Source organism: Leptinotarsa decemlineata, unplaced genomic scaffold (assembly GCF_025532065.1).
Source record: "Leptinotarsa decemlineata unplaced genomic scaffold, Ldec_3_MD MMD2_tig00000035_RagTag_RagTag, whole genome shotgun sequence".
NCBI lineage: Eukaryota > Metazoa > Arthropoda > Insecta > Coleoptera > Chrysomelidae > Leptinotarsa > Leptinotarsa decemlineata.
This window is the reverse complement of record NW_027412540.1, coordinates 16,754,898-16,780,280: the sequence shown is the minus strand read 5'-3', so window position 1 is coordinate 16,780,280 and position 25,383 is coordinate 16,754,898. Positions and strand designations below refer to the sequence as shown.

Below are 25,383 nucleotides of genomic sequence, written 5' to 3'. Positions count from 1 at the left end.
TTATTTGGTTTACCCCATGGTTGTAACGGGTGGAAAACGCAACCCCTAAAATTTATTTCCAATGTAACTTTTCGTCTTATTATTTGTTTACCATTTAAAAATTAATTTCCGATAGCGTGTTTTATTCTAAACAAAAAATGTCTCTTGGGTTTTTTGCCCAAAATAAACCAGTTCTCAGCAAAAAATTATTTTACGAACAACTACAGAGATACATCGTCATAAATGCGAACTGGATTTATTGTTATTTTATAGTTAGTACCTGTATTAAACGATTAAAGGGCAATAAACAAAACTAATTTATTAATAACAAAACACACAACATGTAGAAATCATAGTAAATGTTCAATATGTCTACCTTCAGACATTACGCATGCGTCTAGACGTCGGCGCATTGAGCCACGTATTCGCTCAAATATTCCTGGAGTCTCTCTGATTACCCTGCACGCATCGATGATACGGTTTCTTAAGTCCTCTACATCGCGAACAGGAGTACGATAAACCAAATGCTGTAAATGGCCCCAAATAGAGAATTAGAGTGGATTGAGATCCGGAGATCGAGCGGGCCAGTTCTGTGGTCCTCCTCTACCTTTCCACTGATTTGCATATGTTTCAGTTAAATGCTGATGTGCTACTAGACTAAAATGGTCGGGAGCCCCATCATGCATAAAAAACATATCCCTTCTGACGCCCAAAGGAACTTCCTTCAGCAGTACTGGATGCACTTCTCTTGAAAATTGAACGTATGCCTTACCATTTAATCGAGGACGTAGAAAATGAGGCCCAATTGAATCATCCCCGATAACTCCGACCCACACGTTAAGAGAAAACTGTTTTTGATGCTTAGTTTCGACAATAGGGTGATGGTTTTCATCAGCCCATATGTGGTAATTATGAAAATTAATAATCTTGTCCCGAGAAAAAACTACATTCCTCTGTGAATTATATCGTCTTCAGAAAGTCACAATTTCTTCTAATCATTTCCAGCATCCAATTGCAAAATTCAAGACGGTATGGAAAGTCTCGCGGTAACAGTGCCTGTACTCGTTGCAGATGGTAAGGGTTTAAAATTCGAAATACCGTCATATTATCAACATATAGCTGGAAAGCAATCTTTTTAGTACTGGTAGTAGGTTGTTCTTCAATCAAATTAAGTACTGCTTCCTCAAGCTGTGGTGTTCGTACTTCTCGATGGCGACCACAATCCTGCGTTCTTTTGTCGAATGAACCATATTCTCGTAATCGTTGATGAAGTCGAGCAAATATTCTATGTGAAGTATGCTGCTGTTGAGGAAACATTTCAGCAAATCTTCTAGAAGCTTCTAACCCATTTCCCTGCGACAGACCGTAAACGTAGTGCATCAGCCATTTCCTCAAGTGAATTATTAAAGTAACAAATTAAGAACAGAACAACAAAACACAATTAGTATTGATTCAATTTCGAAAATTCACAAACTGACAGCGTCATACCAATTTAATTGTCACTATCGCTAATGGCGACCTACTAGATAGATTAGTTTCGTATTTTAGCATTTATGACGATGTATCTCTGTAGTTGTTCCTAAAATAATTTTTTGCTGCGAAGTGGTTCATTTTGGGCAAAAAACTCAGGACACATTTTTTGTTTATAATGAAACAAGCTATCGGAAATTAATTTTTAAATGGTGAACAAATAATAAGACAAAAAGTTACATTGGAAATAAATTTTAGGGGTTGCGTTTTCCACCCCTTGTAACCATGGGGTAAACCAAATAAATTTCTGGCTAAGTGTCTTTTTGGAAGTACAAAACGTCAGGTTAATTTCAATATTGTAACTTTTTTAGTGCTTGTGAAAAAATTTGTTATACAAATTTTATGTACGCCCTTTAAGAGGCTGTATCTTAACAAGGGATGCTGCAATGAAATTTCTTTACTTGATAGATCCTATCTTTTTTTCTAGGAGGAATCACCTCCTTGAATGTTTTACACCATCGGCTGCGGAGACATATCTTCACCGGCAGCAGGTGAAGCATATCTTAATGAGGATCTAAAAGTGATTTCAAATTGGGGTGAAAATAATTAGATTCAATTCAATGCCACAAACACCTAGGCATCGGTTTTCTCCAAAAAGATAAATTTCTCTGAACCGGATATACTAATGTCAGGACACATAATTCCGCTTTCTGCTTCGATAAGTTTGTTAGGGGTTAAAATGGACACCAATATGTCTTGGCACAATGATGTCGCTGGAATTGCGAAGGCTACTTCTCGAAAGCATGCAACACTGTTCCGATCCAGAAAACTGTACACATCTCAGCAACTTTTGATGCTTTATAAAGCTCAGATCAAACCTTCTTTGGAGTATTGTTCTCATGTATGGAGATCTGCCCAAAAACACACCCTGAAGTTGTTGGATTGCATCCAGAAAAGAACAATCCGCCTGATTGGAGACGCGAACATCACGTGCAACCTTGATAGCCTGGAACATCGAAGAAAAGTTGGACATTTGTCTCTCTTCTATAGATACTTTCACATAAGGTATTCAAGTGACATGGTATCCGTTATTTAGGGAAGCTATATATTACGCTGTAGACGACCCCTCCCGAAATAGAAGGCCCCGACACTCTGTCGAATGAGGCCCTGATGTCCTCCGTTAACAGATGAATAATATCTTCATTCATCTCATCCCAGCCAGGTAGGGGTACAATGCAAAGGGCGGTACTAATGTCTGACGACATTCAAGCCGCCATCACTAAAGTCTATCCAAATCCAAGATAGAGTAAAATAAAACAAAACCGAAGCGTGATGTTCACGTGATCGCTCGGAGTCAGATGGAAAGGGCAGCGTTCATTGGTGAATTCGCCTTCTTGGTACGAGTTCGGTACCAGCACAGGGCTGTAATCAGTCGTTTGCGTGTTTATGTGGCGTGCGTTATAGTATATTGTTTAAAATTGTTTTCCAAGATGTCCAGTACAGACACTGCTGATGACACTGTGAGATATCCTCTGAGTCCAGCCAGGAAACGATCCAAAAAAAGACATTTGAGTGTTGAGATGAAAGAAGTGATTTTAAATGTGTTCAAGAAAGAGATGGAGGAAATTGAGACACGAAAGTTTCCGATAAAATTGGAGTGTGTTGCGCTTCGATTTACAATGTTTTACGGGAAAATAAACAAAATCATATATTTTCCAAACCGAATACAAATCAGAATCGTCAAACCATAATAAAATCAATGGATGATGCTGATAAACATGCAATCAGGAGGAAAGTGCATAAGTACTTTTTCAGAAATGAAATACCCACGATAGACAAAGTACTCACAGAAATAAATGAAGATGTTTTATTGCTAAGTTTTGAGCGGTCAACATTCCATAAAGTATTGAAACATTTGAATTGTGTATGGAAAAAACGAGGGCGCAATAGTTTATTATTGGATAGAGAGGAAATTGTGTTATGGAGAAGAGAGAAAATTGAATATTATAGGGAACAACAGAGAACAATTTATCATATGGATGAAACCTTGGTTAATGCTGGTCATACTACCCCTAAAGTATGGGTCGATGAAACTGTGACCTCATCTAGGAGGGCCTTTTTAGATGGACTATCCACCGGATTAACAAATCCATCAGGTAAACTTATATTATTAATATTAAGACCTGCCTCAATCTCAATATATAAAATGTAACCCTCGTATTTGTTTCATTTACTTGCATACCTCTTCATAATTTCAGGTAAAGGAAAACGGCTTATTATTTGTCACATCGGCAATGAGAATGGATTTGTTGCTGAAAGGCTGTGGTGTTTCGAGTCGAAGAAAACTGGAGATTATCACGAAGAAATGAACGGTGAATCTTTCGAACAGTGGTTTTCCAAAGTTCTACCCCATTTGAAGGATAATGCTGTGATTGTAATGGACAATGCACCTTATCATTCGCGACGGTTAGAGAAGATTCCGACAACGTCTTCAAAGAAGGTTGAAATCCAAAATTGGTTGCGATCAAAGAATATTAGATTTGAAGACTCAATGCTAAGAGTACAGCTACTAAAAATTGTCAAGGAGCGCAAGCTTGAATACCAAAGATATATAGTCGATGAGATGGCAGCAGGCCAAAACAAAATTGTCCTTCGCCTGCCTCCATATCACTGCGAGCTCAATCCTATCGAGTTAATATGGGCGGATGTGAAGAATTTTGTAGCTCAGCATAACACCACGTTCAAATTTGCAGATCTCAAAGTACTTTTTGATGAGGCTTTGAAAAGAGTCACAGCGGAGAAATGGGAGAAGTGTGTTCAACATGTGATATCGGAAGTCGAGACAAAGATGTGGAAGCTTGATAACATAATAGAGGCACTGATAATTCAGATTGGTGAGGATGACACTACTGATGAAAAGACAAATTCATCCAGTTGAATAATTTTGATAACTATTCCTTTTGATTTTACATAAAATAAAAATTATCAATAAAGAAATAATTACGTCTCTTTTCATATAATGCTTGAGTGCGCTGTGAAAAATCCAATGAAAATCTTTTTATATTACACATATTATCTGCATTTTTCCCGTCAAATGCAAAACTTGTGCATTTCACTCGTTATTATAAAAAAGTTTTCCTAAGTATGATATAGCATTTGCGATCAACAAGATGTTGGTTCTGAATACGATCCTGGCCAATTCTTGGGATTTTCATTATCACGTGCGTAGGGCATGTTAATGTTTACATCCACTCTATCTTGGATTTGAATTTGCTTCAATCAGTTATGACCCATTTGTCTCTCTGACAAATGCCAGTTTAAAGGGTAGGGGAGCTAGGCTCCAATCTGAACGAAATCAAGATGACGAACATGTAAGTGACTTGGCACATTTTCCACCAAGAGCGGTATATATCAGAAATACGCGCCGGACTGTGACTGCTCATCGTGTTGAGGTTCAACTCAGTACAACTCGAACTTCACTGTTCAAGAACTCTTTCACCTGGAAAACTCCTACTTTCGCACAGACACCACTATGTGAGCGCCTCGAGGATTTTCCTGTAATGCATGTGTTTTGTTCTTAAAAAAAGTTAAGCGTTTTTGTCGCGTGTTAGTTTCAAATGGAGTTTTTTGAAATAGATAAGCTTGAGTTCTACTCAACCCATACAAACATTTATCTGGCAGCCAATCATTGGTGTCTTAACGACGCATACACTAAAAGGAGGTATCCTCTTGTATCAAACGAGTGAATCGCATTTTCCATTTCGCCGCCATTTATGAGCATTACATTAATTGCACAGATAATGACTAGAAAATCCCGAACCTAACGGCTATACTACAACCACATAATACTACATTAACTCAACTGCTGTAACATTTATCATAGGGATTAAGAATGCCCTACTGACTCTCCATTTCCATAATGCTTTCACAGCACAATTTTCGCCGTTTCCCCGAACACCAATTCGGAAACAATTAATATCGTGAAATAAACTGAAATGGAGAAAGTTTGCATTCGTTTGAGTTAACAATATGCAAGCGAGAAAGCCTGAATTTCGATTAATATCACAAACGCTAAGTGACGATGACTGCTTCCTTGAAATTCCAACCTAGGTACTTTTCAAAATGGGTCGACTCATCATGGAATATTATCTTGAAGATTTTAGGAAGAGATGATCACTCTTGAACCTCTTTCATTATAATTCACTTCCTCTGACTGTTTCTGGAGAAATGGAAGTTATTCCACGGAAGTTTATTAAATCTTCACTATGAATTGGAAGTTGCTTTCCAAATCGATATGAAAAATATGCTAAAATGCGTTAACAGACATTTTAGCATATTCATTGAAGATATATTCAGTACACTTTCGTCTTCGACAGTCATATCTGTGATTTGTTTCTTTGATGAATTCACAATAATTCTATCAACTCTTTATTCTCAGATATCTTTTTTCTTATACTTCACAATATTTTCATGTATTTTCAGACTCGAAACCTAAAATTTCTTTCACTATTTGTTCAGCTGACGACTTTGTAATGATACAAAAATTTAAAATATAGATACTAATCACAAGTAAATCAATTGAATGAAAATATATTTGGTATATAAACTGTGAAAAAAAGTAATTTCTGTGTTGTAAATCATGCCCTAGAAAAAATAACGCCGGCCGCTGGTAGCCATAATTCAATTGTGACGTGACCAAGATCACGCCTAACTCGTCATGCGCTGGGCCGTTCCACACATGGCGTTGCTTCAAGAATAATGCTCCCGATGTTTCGCGGTTGTTCGATGTTCGCGTCGCTTCGATAGAATTCCGGAGAATTTTCTACGGCCTTCGATTGCCAAATGTTAACACGATACACTCGCCTATCGGGACAGTGGAATGGAAGTGACAGTACGGTACGCGGAGCGATCTAGTAAGGCGATATACATTTGAATGATAATTGAAGTTTAAGTTGAAGTGTTTTGTTTTATTGAAAGTGAAATAAAGTTAAGTTTGATTATCATACAGTGTAGTCAATTATTGGTAATCCCACGGGAAAAAACGTAACAATATTCAGCAACACTTGATTGTAAGATTCTCACAAAACAGTTTATAGAGCAACACTGTTAATCCTTGATATGACTGAAAACTACGTATATCAAGTTGACGAAACACTTTTCGAAATTTGCAAAACGAATAATTTCATAATTTGCCGCTATTTATTCGCTAATCAGTAACGGAAGAAAATATTTTTTCGCCCCTTTTTTAAAAAAAATACATGTTGTCTCGCTAACTTGATATCAAGTTAGCGATACGACTTTTTTATTATCAAGTTTTCCAGAACTTTGACTAGACCATTGGTTTAGTATATTTATTCGCTAATTAGTTGCGGAGAAAAATATTTTTTCGCCCCTTTTATTTAAAAAATACATGGTGTTTCGCTAACTTGATATCAAGTTAGCGATACGATTTTTTTTTATTAAGTTTTCCAGAACTTCGACTAGACCATTGGTTTAGTATATTTATTCGCTGATTAGTTGCGGAGAAAAATATTTTTTCGTTCCTTTTATTCAAAAAATACATGGTGTCTCGCTGACTTTGGTATATTTATTCTCTAGTTAGTTGCGGAAGGAAATATTTGACTTACTCTTTGTTTGAAAAACTACATGGTGTCTCGCTGACTTAACATCGATATTTTTTTTTATTAATCAATGTGAAAACAGCCACGAGTTCCAGTCATGGATTTGTCGAACCGACGCGATGCGAGAGATCTCCCATGAATCAACTCAATCAATTACCTAAAATTTACTCCGATGACATTGACATTTTTCGTCAGATGTCGGATTTTATATGTCAGGCCTTTTGTAGGGCAGGAAATCAACCTTCACCCATGTTTTTATTAATCCATTACTCTCTCAAAACATTCGTGGATGTAAATTGTTTCTCATTAACATATATTATATTACATATTATAAATAAGTTACACATGTCAAATTCATTTTGTCAGGCATTAAATTATCCCTGTTTCCATCCATTTTCAACAAAAATTGATAACTCCTTCCAAACATTCGTGGATAGAATAAAAAAATAAATTCACAAATGTTTTTTTGGAAATGAAATAAAAAACAGGAATGGATTTTTTGCCCGACAAAGTAATTTGAGTTACGGAATTTGTTCAGTAGGTAATATAATATATGTTATGTTAATGAGAAAAAAGTCACATCCACGAAAGTTTTGAGAGAGTTACGAAATAATAAAAACAAGAGTGTGGGTTCATTTTCTGCCCTACAAAAAGTCTGACATATGAGCTTTGATCAAATACATAGTTCACATAGAATTCTCCAGAAAAAGTTTTCATCCACGAAAATTTTATTAAAATTGAATCGTGGGTGTTTTCTCAGTGATTTTTTATTATTGAGTTTTCCAGATCTTTGACTACACCATTAGTTCTAGTCATTAGCGAATTACTTGCGAAGGAAAATATTATAATTTCTCGTCGTTTAAACAAATACATGTTGTCTTGCTAATTTGTCACCCCTGTCACCCATAATTTAAGGCTAATTTTAGGCTAATTTTGTATTCTATTGCCGAATTTTTGATTCACCCAAAATGTTTTTTATACATTTTGTCAAATCGGATTCCATCATAATTTCAGGCTTATTTTAGGCACATCTTTTCTCTTATCGCCGATTATACAGGTGTTCTATTTTTAGAAACAATGTTGGGTTCTGCTGGCTTAACCGTTAAGCTAGTAGAACCAAATCTAAATTCTTCAACTTTCAGAAATTTTGAATATGCAATAATTTTAGGCTCATTTAAGGCGCCTTCAATATTACATTGAAACATTGTTGAAAATCTGAAAATAAAATGTTCATCCAGAAATAGGTACTAAGATTTGACATTATATGATTACTAACAAAAAAACTTGGGGTGTTCACGAACCCCTCCTGAATTCGGCTTCAAATTGATTCATTAAGTAATTGATTTGTTTTTTGAAGGTTCTGCTACGAAATATTAAATCAGCCTGATTTAACATACACAAAAATCAATAATTTTTCTACCATGATCCCAAACATTAACCGATCAATTTTAATACATCAAGCAATATATCAGAGAGCTGTTTCGGCACTTCGGGGTCGTCCATTAATCAAGTGATGTTTTTAGTAACTTTTTAACCCCCCTCCTCCCCCTCTGTTGATGCTTGGTGATGTTGTGAACTACCCTCCCTCTAGCCAAAATCACATGTATTTTTTTGATGAAAATATTCAAAATATCTTCAAGTGCATAAAACAAAGAATTTGTTCAATATTAGAGAATAGAGAAGAGTATTTTATTTGACCATTTAACATACAATAGTACAATTATGGCAAGTGACAAGTACATTGTCCTCAGGCCACGAAGTATCGAGTAGGCCATAAGGCAATTTGTCATTAACTTTTATTTGTAAATACACGTGATTATCTCGCCTTCACCCGTGGTGATATTTCGAGAATTTTTTCGATTTCGTGTCCTGCCTCAAGGTAGATTCTGTATATAGAGCTGAGGTTGTTGGTTCGTTCCGGAATGAGAGTTTGTGGTATCCTAATCTAACCGACAATTAGACTAATGTCAAAATTGCAGAAAACTCAAATGTGTGTTAAAAATAAGGAAAAGGAAATATTTTGGTTGAAGTTCTCGAAAATTCAATCATAAAAAGTTGATGTCAAGTTAGCGATACTATGAATTTTTTAAAACAAAAGGTAAATGAAATATTTTCCTCCGCAACTAATTAGCGAATAAATATACTAAACCAATGGTCTAGTCAAAGTTCTGGAAAACTTTATAATAAAAAAGTGGTATCGCTAACTTGATATCAAGTTAGCGATACAACATGTATTTTTTTAAAAAGAGGGGCGTAAAATATTTTCTTCTACAACTAATTATTTAGCGAATAAATAGCGGCAAATTGTGAAATCATTCGTTTTGCAAATTTCGAAAAGTGTCTCGTCAACTTGATATACATCTGAAAACTCTAGCGTGGACTGAACACGGTCCTTAAAGTTGTATTGCTGTCGAATACGTCGACTTCCGTACACTTTGATGTTCCTGATGTGTTCAAATGTTTCAGTTTTTGGCTGCAGATTGTTTTTGGCTACAGATTGCTGGAATGACACTAGGAGAGATGAATTTCCGGGAAAGAAAGTTTTTAACTTTCTACTTCTCCATCTTCACATGAAAATTGTGGATAAGCTCCAAAGGAAAGAAGCAAGCAATTCGGTGCAAAATGAACTCTTTACAAAGACGTGTAGATCATGCATGGAAGGTACTTTTAGATGCAAACTGGCAAAAAACACTTTAAGCCTTTATTCTCTCTCTGAGAAAAGTATAAAGTTATTAAAAAAATTCACCAAAATAAAATATACCAGCACTAGTGGATATTTTTTTTTAGCTTCATAAGAACTTATAACGTGGATTCATCAACTTCTCTTCCTCCCAAGAACCTCGTTTGAGATCCAGGTTACAAGCGATAAAAACCATTGACATCAAGAGGTCAACATTTCCTCGTTTTCCTTAAACATTGATTCATAGTTTTCCTAACGGGTTGAATTCCTCGAGATAACTTAATATGAAGCATTCCAAGAATGAAAGAACCGATGTAGGAGTAGGGCATGAAATTTCAATATTTCATTCACCTTCCGGTGGTTTTATAACGTGAGAAAACCTAAACTAGGAATATTACGGGATTGTGATATCAACACACTTCGTATACTTGATACTCAACTTATTCAATGAACACTTATTTGTAAAATTCTCAATATACAGTTTTCAATACCGTAACACGTGTTTTACTATAGAAAAGGTTTTCTCATGCGGTACAGTATAAACACATAGAATTTTGAACAAGTCTAGACCAAGTTTTAGAAAGCATGAGCTTGCTGTCCGTAAATCAGATCCAGCCTCGTCCATCTTGGGATGAATTCTCAACACACCAAAACCATTGTCACTAAAGAATCTTTCCAGGTCAAGATTATCCGCGAAGCTTTTGGAATTGAAAAACTTCTCGTCTGTCTCAGTAAACGAGATGAGTTACTAATATTACCGCATTCATGGATATCATTACTGTCATGTCGCACATCTTGCAACATAACATAGTTCATTTGTACAACACCTTCTTTTCCACTTATCAACCCACCCTGTCTCCAACTACCGGTCCTTCTCTCCACCTGTCTAGATATGTGAATATGAGACCAGAGCCTTCAAAGTCTTCGCTTGGAATTGTGCAGATTGAAACCCTTTCGGAAGCCAGTAACAAGTTGCGACTCTGACGTCAGTCCCGAAACCCTTGGGAGTAGGCAGATAGATACTTCATTGTAGCTCTATTTTCTAGTAATGGTAGATTGAGGAGTTGAAGACACCACCCTGGCAGGCCAAGATGGATTGAGGAAAGCAAAAGTCAGTTGTTTTGATAAGCCGAAGTCTTCAATGTTGTTGAAGAAGACACCGTGCGGCAGGAGTCAAGTGAAGTCTGCAGCTTCTATGTGGGTTTTTTTCTGAACAGGATCCAACTCAGTAATAGAGCAGCTTTCCTGAAGGGAAATGCTACAATTCCTGCTCTCATATGGTCACGGATCATTCAGAGAAGGGGATCAAACTCCTGATGACTTCATAAACTTCTATGGAGATGCATCATTTTTTGGGTCTGCATGTCGAGTTTATACAGCTCATCCCGAGTCCGCACGAGCCCTGACAGATTTCGTCCGAACCAAATATATCAGAGTACGTGCGGATACTTGCCACGGAGAGAGTTCTTCACTGCTGATACCTCTTGTGGATAGCAGGAAGTATACGTCTCTCCGATATCCAGATGATGCAGGATGCTTTCCTCCACGAGCCTCGCATCTATTCCATAATGCCTGCATCGTCCTCTTTTGAAATTGAAATTCAGTCCACCAGAGTGGTATCAGATAATCAAAGCACCTAATTGTTTTGTCGGGTGATGCAAGGCATCTGAGCAAATGCAAGATGAGCTCATGTGATGTTGAATCTAATGCCTTATGGTAATCGACCCAGGACATAGAGATGTTACGCTTATACTGTATCGAGTCCTGTGTCATATCGATGAGCAGGTTCTCTTCATATCCAGCGACTCCTTTCTTCGACCCTACCTGCTGATATCTCTGGTGAGTATTCGTGTGTATAAGATTCTCGTGAATGAATTATAACACGAATTCAACCATGTTACTGGTCTCCAATTCTCAAGAATTGACAACTCTCTGTATATCTGTATTATTATTATTAAATTAACTAGTATTATTACCCTTTCAATGTAATGATGAATGAGTATCCGTATGAAATTTCACTTAAAAGAAAATATTTCAATATCTTGAAGTACATGATCACATAACCCTCCAACTTTCAGCAAAGCTAATAATTGTAGATAATATGCATACTTACTGCCTTGAAAACAAGACTCTTTTATAAAATCACTAAATCTGTTTTTGACATCAACGAAACGATAATGAATGTAGAATGTGATACAATAGTTTCCGATGCGAATGATAAAAAACAGATTATATTTAGGTATAGAATTTCAATATTCCAATGGCAGATCTGTGCTATTTTTTTGTGTTAACGAGATCAACTGATTTGGGCATTAGCCTCGTGTTAATGACTCCTCTAATCACCTTGAGAATATTCGCAGCCCGTCAGGCGTGTAACGTTGCAAACTCACCTCAACTAGATAAATTATCTCGAGAAAACTATCTGGGATCGAAGTCACGACTTTTCTATCGGGAGTAAGGTGCATTACCACTCCGCCAATTCACCGTTATCTGTGATATTAGTAAGCAACATTTTCCAACATTCCAGCCTTTCACAACATCACAATAAACAACTTTTGACTTTTTTTTCGAAAAATTGTATAGAATCCCATATCAGTTGCAATAAATATTTCGTAGTATTTACCCCAAGTTTAACGACAGGAACAAGAACGGGGCGCTGAAAATGATGCCAGGAAAATAGCTCATCTCTTTATCTGATTATTCCCTTCAACATCGTATCATTCATCTTCTTACGAAGACAATCGACTCACGTCACAACCTCACGAGATCAACAAAAACATTTCCCTCCTCTGTCGGGGATACCGATACCGTCCGAACATCGCATCTGCATCAACCAAAACAGAATCCTCTATCAAGTCTGCCGCGCTTTCCGTTAGACGCAACTGGAAGAACTCCATCTGGCGAATCCAGTCATCCCGTCCGTCAGTCCGATTCAGCAACGCGACGTCGAGCGTCGATTGTTTTACGTTACGAAAGATCGCGACGCTCTTGGTTGGCTCCGACGTGCATTTGGTGTTGAGTGGGTGTTCTTCCTGGATATTTTTAGCGGATTTCTGTAGAGCTACTCCTTTTTTGTGAAAGTTTTTAGGTACGTAATTTTTGTGGTTACATGCGCTGTCAGCAATGACTTAGGCTTCGAAGGATTATCCGAACTCTTCTTGATGAGTGAATTAGATCCGTGATGAGAACCTCAAGTGAGCTATTGTAAAATTTCATCACTTTGAATGCGATATGATATTCGCTTTTCTTTTATCGATTTCCCAATTACAATACTTATTTCAGAAAAATATTGATGGAGATATCAAGACCGACTTTTCTTCCAACATATCATCCTCAGGATGCTCTCGTGATTTACGAGAAGAGTCTAGATTCAACTAGTTTTGATTCATCTGCAAGATAAGGGAAACAAAAAACTTCTAGTCATTGAAATAGATACATTAGAGTACTAGAAAGGGATTTATGGAAATATCTTTGGTTTGGTGTAGTTTGAGAAATTATATGTATTCATGTGGAATTCAGTAAGAAGGATAATTAGATTACGTGGTTAGTTCGACATCAACTTCGGAAGTGTTTCTATCATAAGTATCTTCAGTAAGTTGAAGTTTTTTCAAATGCCTACAGCTCATATGTCAAGGAAATGTTTACGTATTTTGACAACAGGAGAGGTCTTTCCGAGAAATATATTTTGAAGCTAACCAGAGTTAGACAGTTGTTATTACTATCAAAGGAGATGGAAATTATGACCGTTTCAGTGAAATTATCAGTTTTGGCAGTGTTATGAAGGGACTTTTAAATAGCGAGATCAAACTGTCCGAATCTAACTATCATCAACAATTTGTGAAAAACTGAAAAAAAATGCAAGATAAAAGTTAGCAATCAGTTTCTCAGTAGCAATGGAAGTTTTTTTACTGCTGTTATTGAGTAGAGATAGTAGTTGTGCAAATTTAGATAAGGAAATACAATAAAACCATTCAAACTTACTCGAACTCTCCATTATTTCTGATATTATTTCGAAAGATATGTCTTTGGAAACGTCTCCACTCTGTTTTTTGGAAACTTCACATTCTTTTCAAGACAAGTCTGAGGCTGTTTTATCACTTTCCATTTAGAAAAGCAAACTAGAATTCAAAAATTCTGATTACCAAAAGTAAACTATAATAAATTGATGGATGTAGTCGTTACTACGTAGTAGGAGATCATAATGAAAAGAGAAATGAAAATTCCTGTTTTTTACCACTTTTAATTGTAACTAACGTTACTGCAGTTTCGTCCTATATAGACATTCTCAAACTAACACAATAAACTAACAATGATTCATTACATTCGCCAATATACATATACCATTCAGGTACTTGATTGAGTACCTGAATTTACAGTTCACAATGCGGATGTGGCAATTTGAAAACCGGAGAGTAAATTAAATCGATTTGATCATTTAACAGGTTGCACCCGCAATGTTTATGCTTGTGAATTTCCAAGGATTCTAAATAATTGAGTTTGTAACCCTTCCTTGCATAGTGCAGAATTTCCGTATCGTTTAGATTCGGAAACTTGTGGTTCCATGCCAAGGAATGGTTGGAAAACGTTGAATCATTTTTTCCTAGTCTGAAGGACCTTTCATGTTCAGGATACCATTTTTGGAAATTTCGTCCGCATTGTCCCACATAAACACTATTACCTACACTCCGGACACTTAGCTTATAAACTCCAGATTTTTCCATCTTGTCGACCTTATCTTTGGCATTGAAAAGGAAATGAGATAACTTGGCATGTGGTCTGAATGCTACTTCCACATTGTTTTCTGAAGAAACCTGCGATTATTTCTGTTCTTTTTCCAAAATGAGGTCGACAAGTTGGAAAAATCTGGAGTTTATAAGCTTAAGTGTCCGGAGTGTAATAGTGTTTATTGGTACAATGCGGACAATGCGACAAATGCGGACGGTATGCTAAACATGAAAGGTCCTTCAGACTAGGAAAAAATGATTCAATGTTTTCAAACCATTCCTTGGCATACAGCTACAAGTTTCCGAATCTAAACAATACGGAAATTCTGCACTATGCAAGGAAGGGTTGCAAACTCAATTATTTAGAATCCTTGGAAATTCACAAGTATAAACATTGCGCGTGCAACCTGTTAAATGATCAAATCGATTTAATTTACTCTCCGGTTTTCAAATTGGCACATCCGCATTGTGAACTGTAAATTCAGGTATTCAATCAAGTACCTGAATGGTATATATTGGCGAATGTAATGAATCATTGTTAGTTTATTGTATTAGTTTGAGAATATCCATATAGGACAAAACTGCAGTAAAGTTAGTTACCATTAAAAGTGGTAAAAAACGTAGGAATTTTCATTTCTCTTTTCATTGAACTATAATAATAATAACAATAATAAACGTATTTATTAATACAGCCACAAAAAAATCACAATATTAAGTTCTAATAACATATATAAAATTATATAGTAAAAGGCGAAGTTCAATTTTTGCAGTTATGCAAATAACTCCTAAACTGTTCTTCCGCTTAACCTAATGTGTCTTTATGGGTATTAAAGTACAAAACAAAAGTATATGAATACATGAATAAAGATCAGTGACGCGATGATACAAAACCAAGCAAACTATTATTGGTTAAGAATCGCTGAAAGAGGAAAAAAATAGAAGAAGATAGAAAAGTGGAATGGTGAAAAGTTCATCATGTGTTTGATTCTGAAAGAGCTTTAATTTCCATTTTATTTTAAACTGAGAGGGGGGAAGTTTTTTAAAAGTTCAGGAATAGCATTGAATACGTTAGCTATAGATAGATATATAGATAGATAGATTTTATTGAAGTTTTCAAATTGAACATATAAAAACTTAAGTCAGTAAGGTATAAATGTATAACTAAAATACAACAAAAGATAACAAAAAATTATCACAGGTTTATACATTCGTGGGAGTACATTTTAGTATAACTCAAAATTGAAAAAAAAGAGAAAAAAACAAACAGTGTCACAGATATAAACGCATTAGTCCAAAATATATAGATATCAAAATATAATGAAAATATACTTTCGCATATATCATGTCTATATTTGTTAGGATTATAAAAATTTTGATAGCTAATACTAATATCTATCCTTCTTCTGTTTTCTGCAATCGTCATGAAGTTGCCATAAACATTCTTGCATCTAATATGGTTCCATGTTACACAACAAATCGAAAACTAGAATTTCGAAAGTATGCCGTCTGCCTTCTTCTCCGATTGTCAGTGGTAAATTATTATATAGTTTGATGGCCATATAGCGTGGACCTCTTTTTGTATTTCTTAGTCTGTGTTTAGGAAGAACGTGGTTCGAATTATATGGTAACTGAAGGATCGTTTGAATAACTGGGTTGTGAAAATGGGGGTTGTTAAAGAGCCTTTGAACCTGATGTTATTATTATGAACATCGGTTCGAAACGTCACTTTACTATGCAGGTACGAAGGGATTTTATATACGAGAATTTATGATAGAGGCAGGCAGCATGTAGGTTTCTCCTATTCTCTATATTTAGTCATCCAACTTCCTTCAGCTTGTGAGATATTCTGTTTCTTCTTCTTATTCCATATATATAAGTCTCAAACAAGAATTCTGGACTTTCTGAACTTTCTTTCTTTCTTGTCAGGTTCGGCCCATAAATAGTATCTGCAAAATTCAATTGTGCTAGTACTAAGCTCCCACACATTTTTCTCAATTCAATTGATAGGCAGTGCCTATTGCCATATATCAGTTTGAGGGAGACATATGCTCGTTGAATGAGTTTGTTAGTCTGTTTTTCTATCTGCAAGGTGTTACGTCCCTATGGTTATATAAATGAATTCATCAATAGTAGTATCATAAAACCCAAAAATTCATCGGTACATTTCCATTTTCAACGAAAAATTTGTTATTCAGCAATATCATGAGAACGAACAGCAGGATGAATCCACGAGTCTGTATGACGAGCGGTTTAATGTGCTGATTGCTCGATCGGTATTACTCAAAAATAAGAAATTTCCAATAAAAAACATGGACATTTATCTGAGAAAATTTTGTCAAGTAGTATTCTTGAAATTTATTTCCTGAAATATTCTCAGCTGAAAACAAAATATCAATTCTCGTATTGAATAAATTTCATTACCTGAATAACAAGGAATTTCAGCGGCTGGGTATATCAGCTATACGTCGCGTATTCTTTTCGACTTCAACGAAATTTAGAATATCGTTTCCATGTCTTTTCATACGGAGAAGTTTCGATTTTGATTTCGAAATTTCTGGATATCATTTTTTCAAGGACAAAACACAAGCACAGGAAAATCCTTAAGGCTCTCTAAGAGCAGTGCCTGTGCGAAAGTAGTGATTCACGTTAGATTTGAAAAGTTGGAGATTAAATCCATTTAGGGAAATGTTCTCTGGAAGTTAATACCACATAAACGCAGTGCTTTAAATGAAAGATTTCTCAAACAGTGATGTTCGAGGTGTACTGAGTTGAACCTCAAAACTATGAGTAGCCACAGTCCGTCTTGTATTTCTGATGCATGCCGCTCTTGGTGGATGGCTATTTTCTGGATGGAATCCACCAGCTTCAGGTTATGCTTAGGGGCGGAGGTCCATACATGTGAACATTCCTCCAAAGAAGATCTGATTTGAGCTTTATAAAGCATCAAAAGTTGCTGATGTTTAATCTTTCGAAAAGCAGCCTTTGCAATTCCAGCGACGTAATTGTGCCAAAACATATTGGATTCCACTTTAACCCCCCAACAAACTTATTGAAGCAGAAAGTAGAATTGTCTGTCCTGGCATTATTATAGACGATTCGAAGACATCGATCTTTTTGGATAGAAATCGATGCCTGGGGTTTCGTGGTATTTAATTCTACCCGGTAACTTTACTTTCACCCCAATTCGAAATCACCTCTAGATCCTAGATATGCAATCTCCTGCTGCCGGTAAAGATGTGCATCTGCCATCGATTTCCTGGAATCCAAATGGAATGACGCGACAAGTGTGCTGTCGTCAGCAAACCTAGGTATATATTCGTTTCTTGGTTTCTTCCAATAAGTTGTGGATATACAATAAAATGAGAAATACATTCGAGAGATATCTATCAACGACCATTTTCAAGAAACGTTCTTTCAGGAAGCTGGAGCCATACTCAAAAATGATCCGACAAACCATAACGTCGAAGTTTAGCCGGCAAACCCTCATCCCACATACGGTCAATAGCCTTAGGAATATCAAGCGCAACAGCCCTTGACTCTCCATATTGGTCAATTGCGTTATTCCTAATATGGGTGACATATATGAATTCAAAGAGGAGTTTGAATTGAAGGATTGATGTCTTATTAAGGATATGTCAATCAGTGAGGTGTGTAAGTTCGTTTCTCATATCGGTATCTTATATCTGTACATTGTTTTGGTTAGTGTTATGTGATTTACATATTTATTCGAGTCTTAGTAGAATGGAGCTCTAGTTACTGTCAACATCATTTTATGAAAGTGAACCTCTGACATTTTGTAGTAGAATTCATGCTAAGTTTCATAATTTTATTCGAATATTTGATTCCATTGGTTCAATTCTATTAAGACAGTGACAATGACTAAAATTGTGGAAATGCTGCATAACCAGGCACCGAGAGTCACGTATGATTCAAGAATAAATACACCTAGATGTTAATTTCATGGTTATCAGTTTTATCGCCGAAGGAAAGAAGCGTTTTATTGATGTAAAATCTCTTTATTCAATTTACTATAATTCAATATAAACAATATAAAGCGAATGAGAATTGTCCCATTTTAAATCTATATCTCACCTTTAACACAAACGACAGTGATATTTCATAACAATCCTGTTCAGTGTGATTTCCAGCAACTTTGCACCCATTTTGTTCTGATTCGAATTGTTTGGAAACTCATTTCAGAAACATTTCGTCATTTACTTTTTTTTCGAACTACTACTACATCCCCTCTTGATTACATTCAGTAGTTTTACTAGAAAATCAATTTCACGATTGATTCTCAGACGAGTTATGTGTGACCTTTTAGGGGATGCAAAGCACCACTCTGGTAAAAACGTACCTATATAGTGATGCTGATTTGATGCGAGTGTATTACCCACACGAGGATGTTTGCATTATTCAGTGTGACGTCTGAAAAATTGATGAAAGGGTGGAAAAGCAAAATTGTTGATATGATACAGTGAACACATTTCGAAGTTTGGTTGAATGCTTTTCACAAAAATGATTTGACTCAAAGGAACTTGTAATTTTTGACTGGGTTTTGTTACTACTCGATAACTGCTAAATTATTAGTCAGTATACACTCTAGTATTTGAAAAAAAGCAACTGATCGAATATTGATTTTGAAAACTTTCCTTTGAGTGACAGAGTCAGAGAAGATGGCACCATCTTGGAAAACAATTTAATGAAAAGAGGGGTCTTGAGGCATACCCAGGCGAGTAATTTTGAATCTTAGTCAATATACAACTACTACAAAATGGTGGTAATTTGATAATATACTGAATACAAATCCACTCAAAACAATATTTCTACAAATATTTGTTTTTTTCCGTCGTATATCCACGGTAACGTCGATGAGGTTTGACAGTGTTATACAGTCATTGTATATAACCTTGTCAGACTATGTTCAACAATCATAAAAAGCTCCTCCCCAAATACGATGAAGTATTTATCTTTTCGGAAAAACCAATGCCTGGGTTTTTGTGGTATTGAATTGAACCTGCATCGAATCGAAATCACCTCTAGATCCTCATTAAGATATGCAATTTCCTGTTGCCGATGAAGATGTGCATTCGCAGCTGATGTCCTGGAATCCAAATGTATTGATGAGACAAGTTTGCTGTCGACAGCAAAGCAATATATTTGATTCTTCTCTGTATCTTCTCAAACTATTCTATTCAAATTTTCCTCGTGGTTTTAATATTCATCTATGCTTTTACCTTTTATATGTTGACATTATGTTGACATTTATTTTCAACTATGTCCACAATATCTTTTTTATCATACATCATACATTTGGTGTCTTATACTATATAACAGCCTACTATAAAGGATTCAGCAAATCCGATGCATTAAACAATTTAAAAACCTGTCAAGTACGTAAGAAGTTAACCCTTTCAAACGAATATAAATTTTCGATGATATCTTGCACACACTTTGTATTAATAACCATCTATACATAAATGAAAGGACAAAAGTAATATTAAATCACAAATGGAGCTTCGAGTAAAATACATTTATATTTTCAGTAGTTGACTTCCTTATTCGGTTGAGCAGCAGCTCAGATGGCTCTGTTGAGCAGCTTTTTCCTTTGCTTCATCTAACATTTTCTGTGTTAGAGCCAAGAACATGTCATCAACGCCCTGATTCAACTTTGATAATGGATTGCCTTGACTTTTTCGGCATAAGATTCAGCTTCTTCCAAATTTACATGTCTATCCTTTTCAAGATACCTTGAAAATAATCTTCTTTCTGAAAAGAATCCTCATCTGTTATATAATAAACTAAGACAGCTCCATTTGATGACCTGTAATAGATTGGTGCTAAGGCATGGAATTTTTCTCGACCAGCAGTGTCCCAAATTGACAGGTTTACAGTAATGTCTTCTGACCACATAAGTCGAAATGGCTGTAGGTTTTTCATGAAACATGAAAGGGCATCGAAAAATTATATTTGTATTATTTTGTTATTAATTGAAAAGGTAGGTAAATATCATGAAATTATGAAACAACAACAAAAATTAATTGGCGCTCCGGGGCGACTTGACTGATTCCAGTAGCGCTTTTACTCTTTTAGCTGCAGGAAAACCCGAAAAAATCTGCACCATCACATCATCTGAAGATCTTGATCTGCCAATGTCCTCTCTTCCATGAAATGAAATGAAGGGTGTCTCCAGAGACTCCAATAAATTTAAGTTATCGCCAGAATATTCAGTGGAGTAAGCAAAATCTATCATTTCCGTTTGATTTTCATACCTTCGGAAATAAGGAAAATAATTCGTCTTATAAATGCTGAGAGGTTTCACATTTCAATCGTGTGGTTGTTGTATTTTACAAAAAATTATAATTCATATCAATTATTCCTTCTGTTTCCAGTACTTTATCAAAATTCTGTCTATTTTCATGTTGAACATGTTAATGAAAACCGTCGAGAATAACTCAATATTGATGATTATCAAATTTCGTATTGATTCAAAACCAAGCCCTCGGGAAATAATTTGTACGTCAATATTAGTAGATATTATTTGAATTTATATTGAACCAAAATGGAGAGCAAACATTAATCACGTCGGAGTGTGTTTAATGTGATTACAGTCACAAATAACACAAAAAAAACCTTTTAATTTCTGTTGTGTCCACAAGGCCCAGGAGAGGAATGAAACATTCGTTTTATCGCTCCAGGGATAAATTTACTCGGTGTTCATGTGTTATCTGTAATTAGCGGTACGAATATAGACGAATGGCTTTGATGTGAAGTTTGGAATAGAAGTAATTCCAATAATTATTGGGAAAGAAAGGTTTTGGTTTTCAACTTTTCCATCTCTACACAAAAAATGTGGGAATCTTCTAAAGAAAGGAAGGTAGTAATTCATTTTAAAATAAACTCTTTTCAGATATGTCTCGGCCTTATTGTCTTTTCAGCACTAATCTGGTTAACATTACAAGATGAAGCATTTCATTCATAAAATTACGACTTTATGTTACGAATAATTGAAATTTACTAAAGTCATCGATGACGTAATGACATTTATTCGCTTATTTGATTCAACCCCAGTCATATAAACCTTGTTTGAATTGAAATGAGTATATTTTTATAAGAGATTAATTTTTGAGAAGAAAAGGTTCTGGCCTTCTACTTCTGAAACAACTACTTTCTTTCATGTGAATATTGAATTATCCGAAAGAAAAATGATTTGTAAACAACTACTTTTAGTATTTACATCGTATGATACACAAAAACACATTCGATATGAAATTGAATAAGATATTATTCACAGAATTGCTATACAAGATGAAATATGAAAGAGGTGAAATTTCACTTAATGGAACATCGTTATCCTTAATGGCGGACATCCGACGTTTCGGAAGACACTTGCCTTATTGCCTCTTCAGCACCAATCTGGATAAATTATAAGATAAAGCATTCAATCCACTCATAAAAGTATGACATTATGTCAAGAATTGGTTGAATTTACTCATGACATTGATGACAGTACGTAAAGACCATTCATTCGTTTATTTGATTTAATTTGATTAATGTGGAATTGGCCGCGGTGGTAGTGCGCCCGACTCACGATCGGAAGACCGTGGGTTCGATTCCTGCCTCGACCAGATATTTTTCTCGAGATAATTTATCTGGCTGAAGCTGGGATGATTCTTGCAACCGTGTTAGGAATGACACGTTTAAAGGTAAGACCTCGTTAGTCCTTGGCTCGCACAAGTTTCTCAACTTCTGAGAGTTGTCGTTCGTATGGGGACGACAGCTGATTACCGGAAAACCAGATTTTTTTTGAACAGATTCCAGTCATAGGATTCTTGTTTGAATTAGAAGGGGTATATTTATAGAAGATATTATGTATTTGGGAAAGGAAGATTTTGGCTTTCTACAACTTCATATTCATTCAAAAAATGTGGGAATCTTCCAAAGAAAAGAAGTGAACAATTAGTTTCAAAACAAATTCTATGCAAAGGTGTGTGCAAAAAAAGTAACTTTCAGACACAAACTGGAAGAAAACGCCCTTTCGAAATACAATACAACAATACAACACATACAATTGTAAATTACACGAATGAAAAAATATTTTCCAAACAACTACTTTTATATGAACATAGAATGATACAAATAAAATCAGTAAAAAAATGTTTAATTGGAAAAAAATTATTTGTATAATGTACTGAAAGCTAAAAAAATAATTCGGAAGATCCTAGGCCACAGTCATCATACCACTCTCTCCAGCAATCTACCGTATGGATCAGATTAAAATGTAATAAAATCGTTTGGCGTAGTATTCACTTAGGTACATATTTACTCAGGTTACGCTAGACCCAACGATTTTTTTTTATCAATACCGCAGATTGCTGAGGAGAGTGGTGGGATGAATGCTATCTAGGATATTCAGATTTAGTTTCTAGCTTTTAGAACATCATCTACATCAATATTATCTTTTTTTTAATAAAACCAATAAACGTTAAACTTTGTTTTTCAAGTTTTTAATTTCTAATTTTGTTACCCAATTTTTTTCATTCTGTTCAGCTTATTTTGCCTCAGTATTACAAGGTTCATTTCCCAACTCGCTTAGGGCATTGTATGCTAGTCCTTCTTTAAACAATGTCGAGCCTAAGCACATAACTGCGTGGTCTATGGTGCTGCCTTGCATTTGTGGACAATGGAAGCCCATGACAAAATGGAGGATAACAACCTTTTTTTAGCCATTCCATAATTGAACTTGCTGAAAACTGTATGCCTTTAGGGTGGATAACATGTACGCCGTCTCTTCCAAAGTCTATTTGAACTGACGGTTCATCTGTTTCGTAAATTTGAGTAAAGGTGCGTATTCACCAAAAAAGCGAGCACGAGCGAACAAGAGCAAACATAAATAATCGTCTGGTGAGTACGGGCTAGCGAGCGAGCGAACGTATGCTTGTTCGCGTTCAAAAAAGATCGAGAAGAAGGCGGTATATCTAAAGGTGCTCGCACAAAATGGATGGATCAACTACAACTACGACCTTAAAGATATTCGCTCTGGTGTGGACGAGACATCAATATGTCGAGCAAACACGAGCGAACATGAGCGAACACGAGCAAACATACACGAATGCTCGCCCATGCTCGCTCGTGCTCGCTTTTTTGGTGAATATGCACCTTAAGACGAAACTGAGGTCAAACAATTTCTGCGATGTAGTCGATAGCGCCGTTCACCAATGCTTTCGATACGTCAATATTGGACCGCAACATATTGAGGTAGTTGTGAAATAATATGTAATCCGCCATTTTGTAGGTGCAGCCATGTTGAATTTGCGTGTTTTCCAAAGTGTACTACCATTCTACTAGTCAAACCTTGTCATTTGATACCCATATTGAGGTAGTTGTAAAAAAATATGTAATCCGCCATTTTGTATCTGCGCCTACAACAAAGAAATAACATATCATTTACACCTCCTTTAAATTATACCAACTATCAACAAACTCACAGATATGGAAAGAGATTTTATTTATTCTTGGCGAAATCTGAAACTGTTTTAAAAAATTGAAAAATCAAATATTTCTTTCGGAACTTCTCACAGAAATAGAATTAAAAAAATGGATTTTGAAATATTTTTTCAACAGTTAAAACAACTCATTATAATTAAAACTGGTGTAACGTCAGATCTGAAATTTCACTCCGGCCAGAGGAAATCCTGAAAAGTATCATAAGGATATCACGGATAATTTTTTCATCAAAGTGACAAATTGTTTTTCCAGAACATGCCTGAAATAAACAAAACAAAAAGCACCAATTATTTTGATACGTCAATATTGGACTGCAACATAATTAGTTGTGAAATAATATGTAATCCACCATTTTGTCATCTCGCCGTCATCTTGAATTTGCGTATTTTTCGAAGTGTACTACTATTCTACTCGTCAAGCCCTGTCATTTGATAGCCATATTGAGGTAGTTGTGAAAAAATATGCAGGGGAGAGTGTATGAAAGAGCCAGTTTTGAAAAACATTAAAAAAAATTAACGTCAGGTGATGGTTATTTAATAACATTGCTTTCTGTAAATGATTAATTTAATAGTCACGGTTATCCAATCAAAATAAAATGAGACACAATTACAGAAATTAGTAATATGGCAACTTGAAACAACAATTTATTTTAAAACCAGTCTCCTTATGAAATGATTAACTAGAAACATTTTTGGCAAAAGAAATGTGTAACACCTTCAATGCTACAAGACTCATGTGCCCAATCATCACAAATCTTACACTGGTACCATTCTACTTTGCTCTTAGCTGCTGTGTGTAATCTCCATTACACACAGTTCAATAATTTTATCTTGCTGTGAAGTTATCTTCTTGTTTTTCAACTCCAATAGATTTCACCATCTGAGCTTGTTGTAGAGGAATCATCGTGCAAAGATATGTTGGCGCTGGAATCACTGGAATAATTATGTGCCTTGGAACTTAGTTTTTTATATTTCGTTTTGTTGACATTTTCTTAACACCAACTTTTCTAGGTTTATTTTTCTTCTCTTTTTCCTCGTTTAATTTTTTTCTAAAGCTGGATTAGATCTGTCGGTCACATATGATGCAAGGAACGCATCGTCAGAAAATATGTTAGATTTTAATAATTATATGCCAGTTTTGATGAATCCTTGAGTAACATTTTGTAAGCTGAAAGATGCTAAATATGCATCTCTAACAAACTGCGCAATTTTGGTAGTTTGTAGTGAAAGAGCCAGTTTTCGTGCCATGAAAGAGTCGGCTCTTTCAAACCCTCCACAAGGGTATCTTCCAAAACATTTTGTCATTTGAGTTGTAACCTCAATATACAGCTATTTCGCGTAAATATTATGATATCAATATTATCGTGATATAATGCTAAATATATGCGCAACAATACAATATA

At 35.5% G+C, this 25,383-nt stretch overlaps 2 protein-coding genes across 3 annotated transcripts in view; both read left to right on the top strand.

The window, feature by feature from the left end:
* Window positions 1–25,383, top strand: part of tei (irregular chiasm C-roughest protein teiresias) — a 762,167-nt gene that overhangs the window by 41,062 nt on the left and 695,722 nt on the right. The window contains exon 1 of one of the 2 annotated variants that reach the window (XM_074171964.1): window positions 12,637–12,838. The exons of the other annotated variant lie outside the window; for it this stretch is intronic. The gene's annotated coding sequence lies outside the window, so the exon portion shown is untranslated. Of the gene's footprint in view, window positions 1–12,636; window positions 12,839–25,383 lie in introns of those variants that run through there. 2 annotated transcript variants of the gene reach the window in all.
* LOC141481122 (uncharacterized) lies at window positions 3,469–8,447 on the top strand. Its single transcript, XM_074172237.1, has 3 exons — window positions 3,469–3,605; window positions 3,708–4,343; window positions 8,428–8,447. Exons 1-3 carry the CDS (start codon window positions 3,485–3,487, stop codon window positions 8,445–8,447), a joined length of 777 nt encoding a protein of 258 aa, XP_074028338.1. The 5' UTR covers window positions 3,469–3,484.

Coding starts and splice junctions, on each gene's coding strand:
- LOC141481122 (XM_074172237.1), top strand. CDS start 3,485: ATGGATGAAACCTTGGTTAATGCTGGTCATACTACCCCTAAAGTATGG. Junction 3,606..3,707: donor CGGATTAACAAATCCATCAG/GTAAACTTATAT, acceptor TCATAATTTCAG/GTAAAGGAAAACGGCTTATT. Junction 4,344..8,427: donor GGCACTGATAATTCAGATTG/GTGAGGATGACA, acceptor TGTTTTTTGAAG/GTTCTGCTACGAAATATTAA.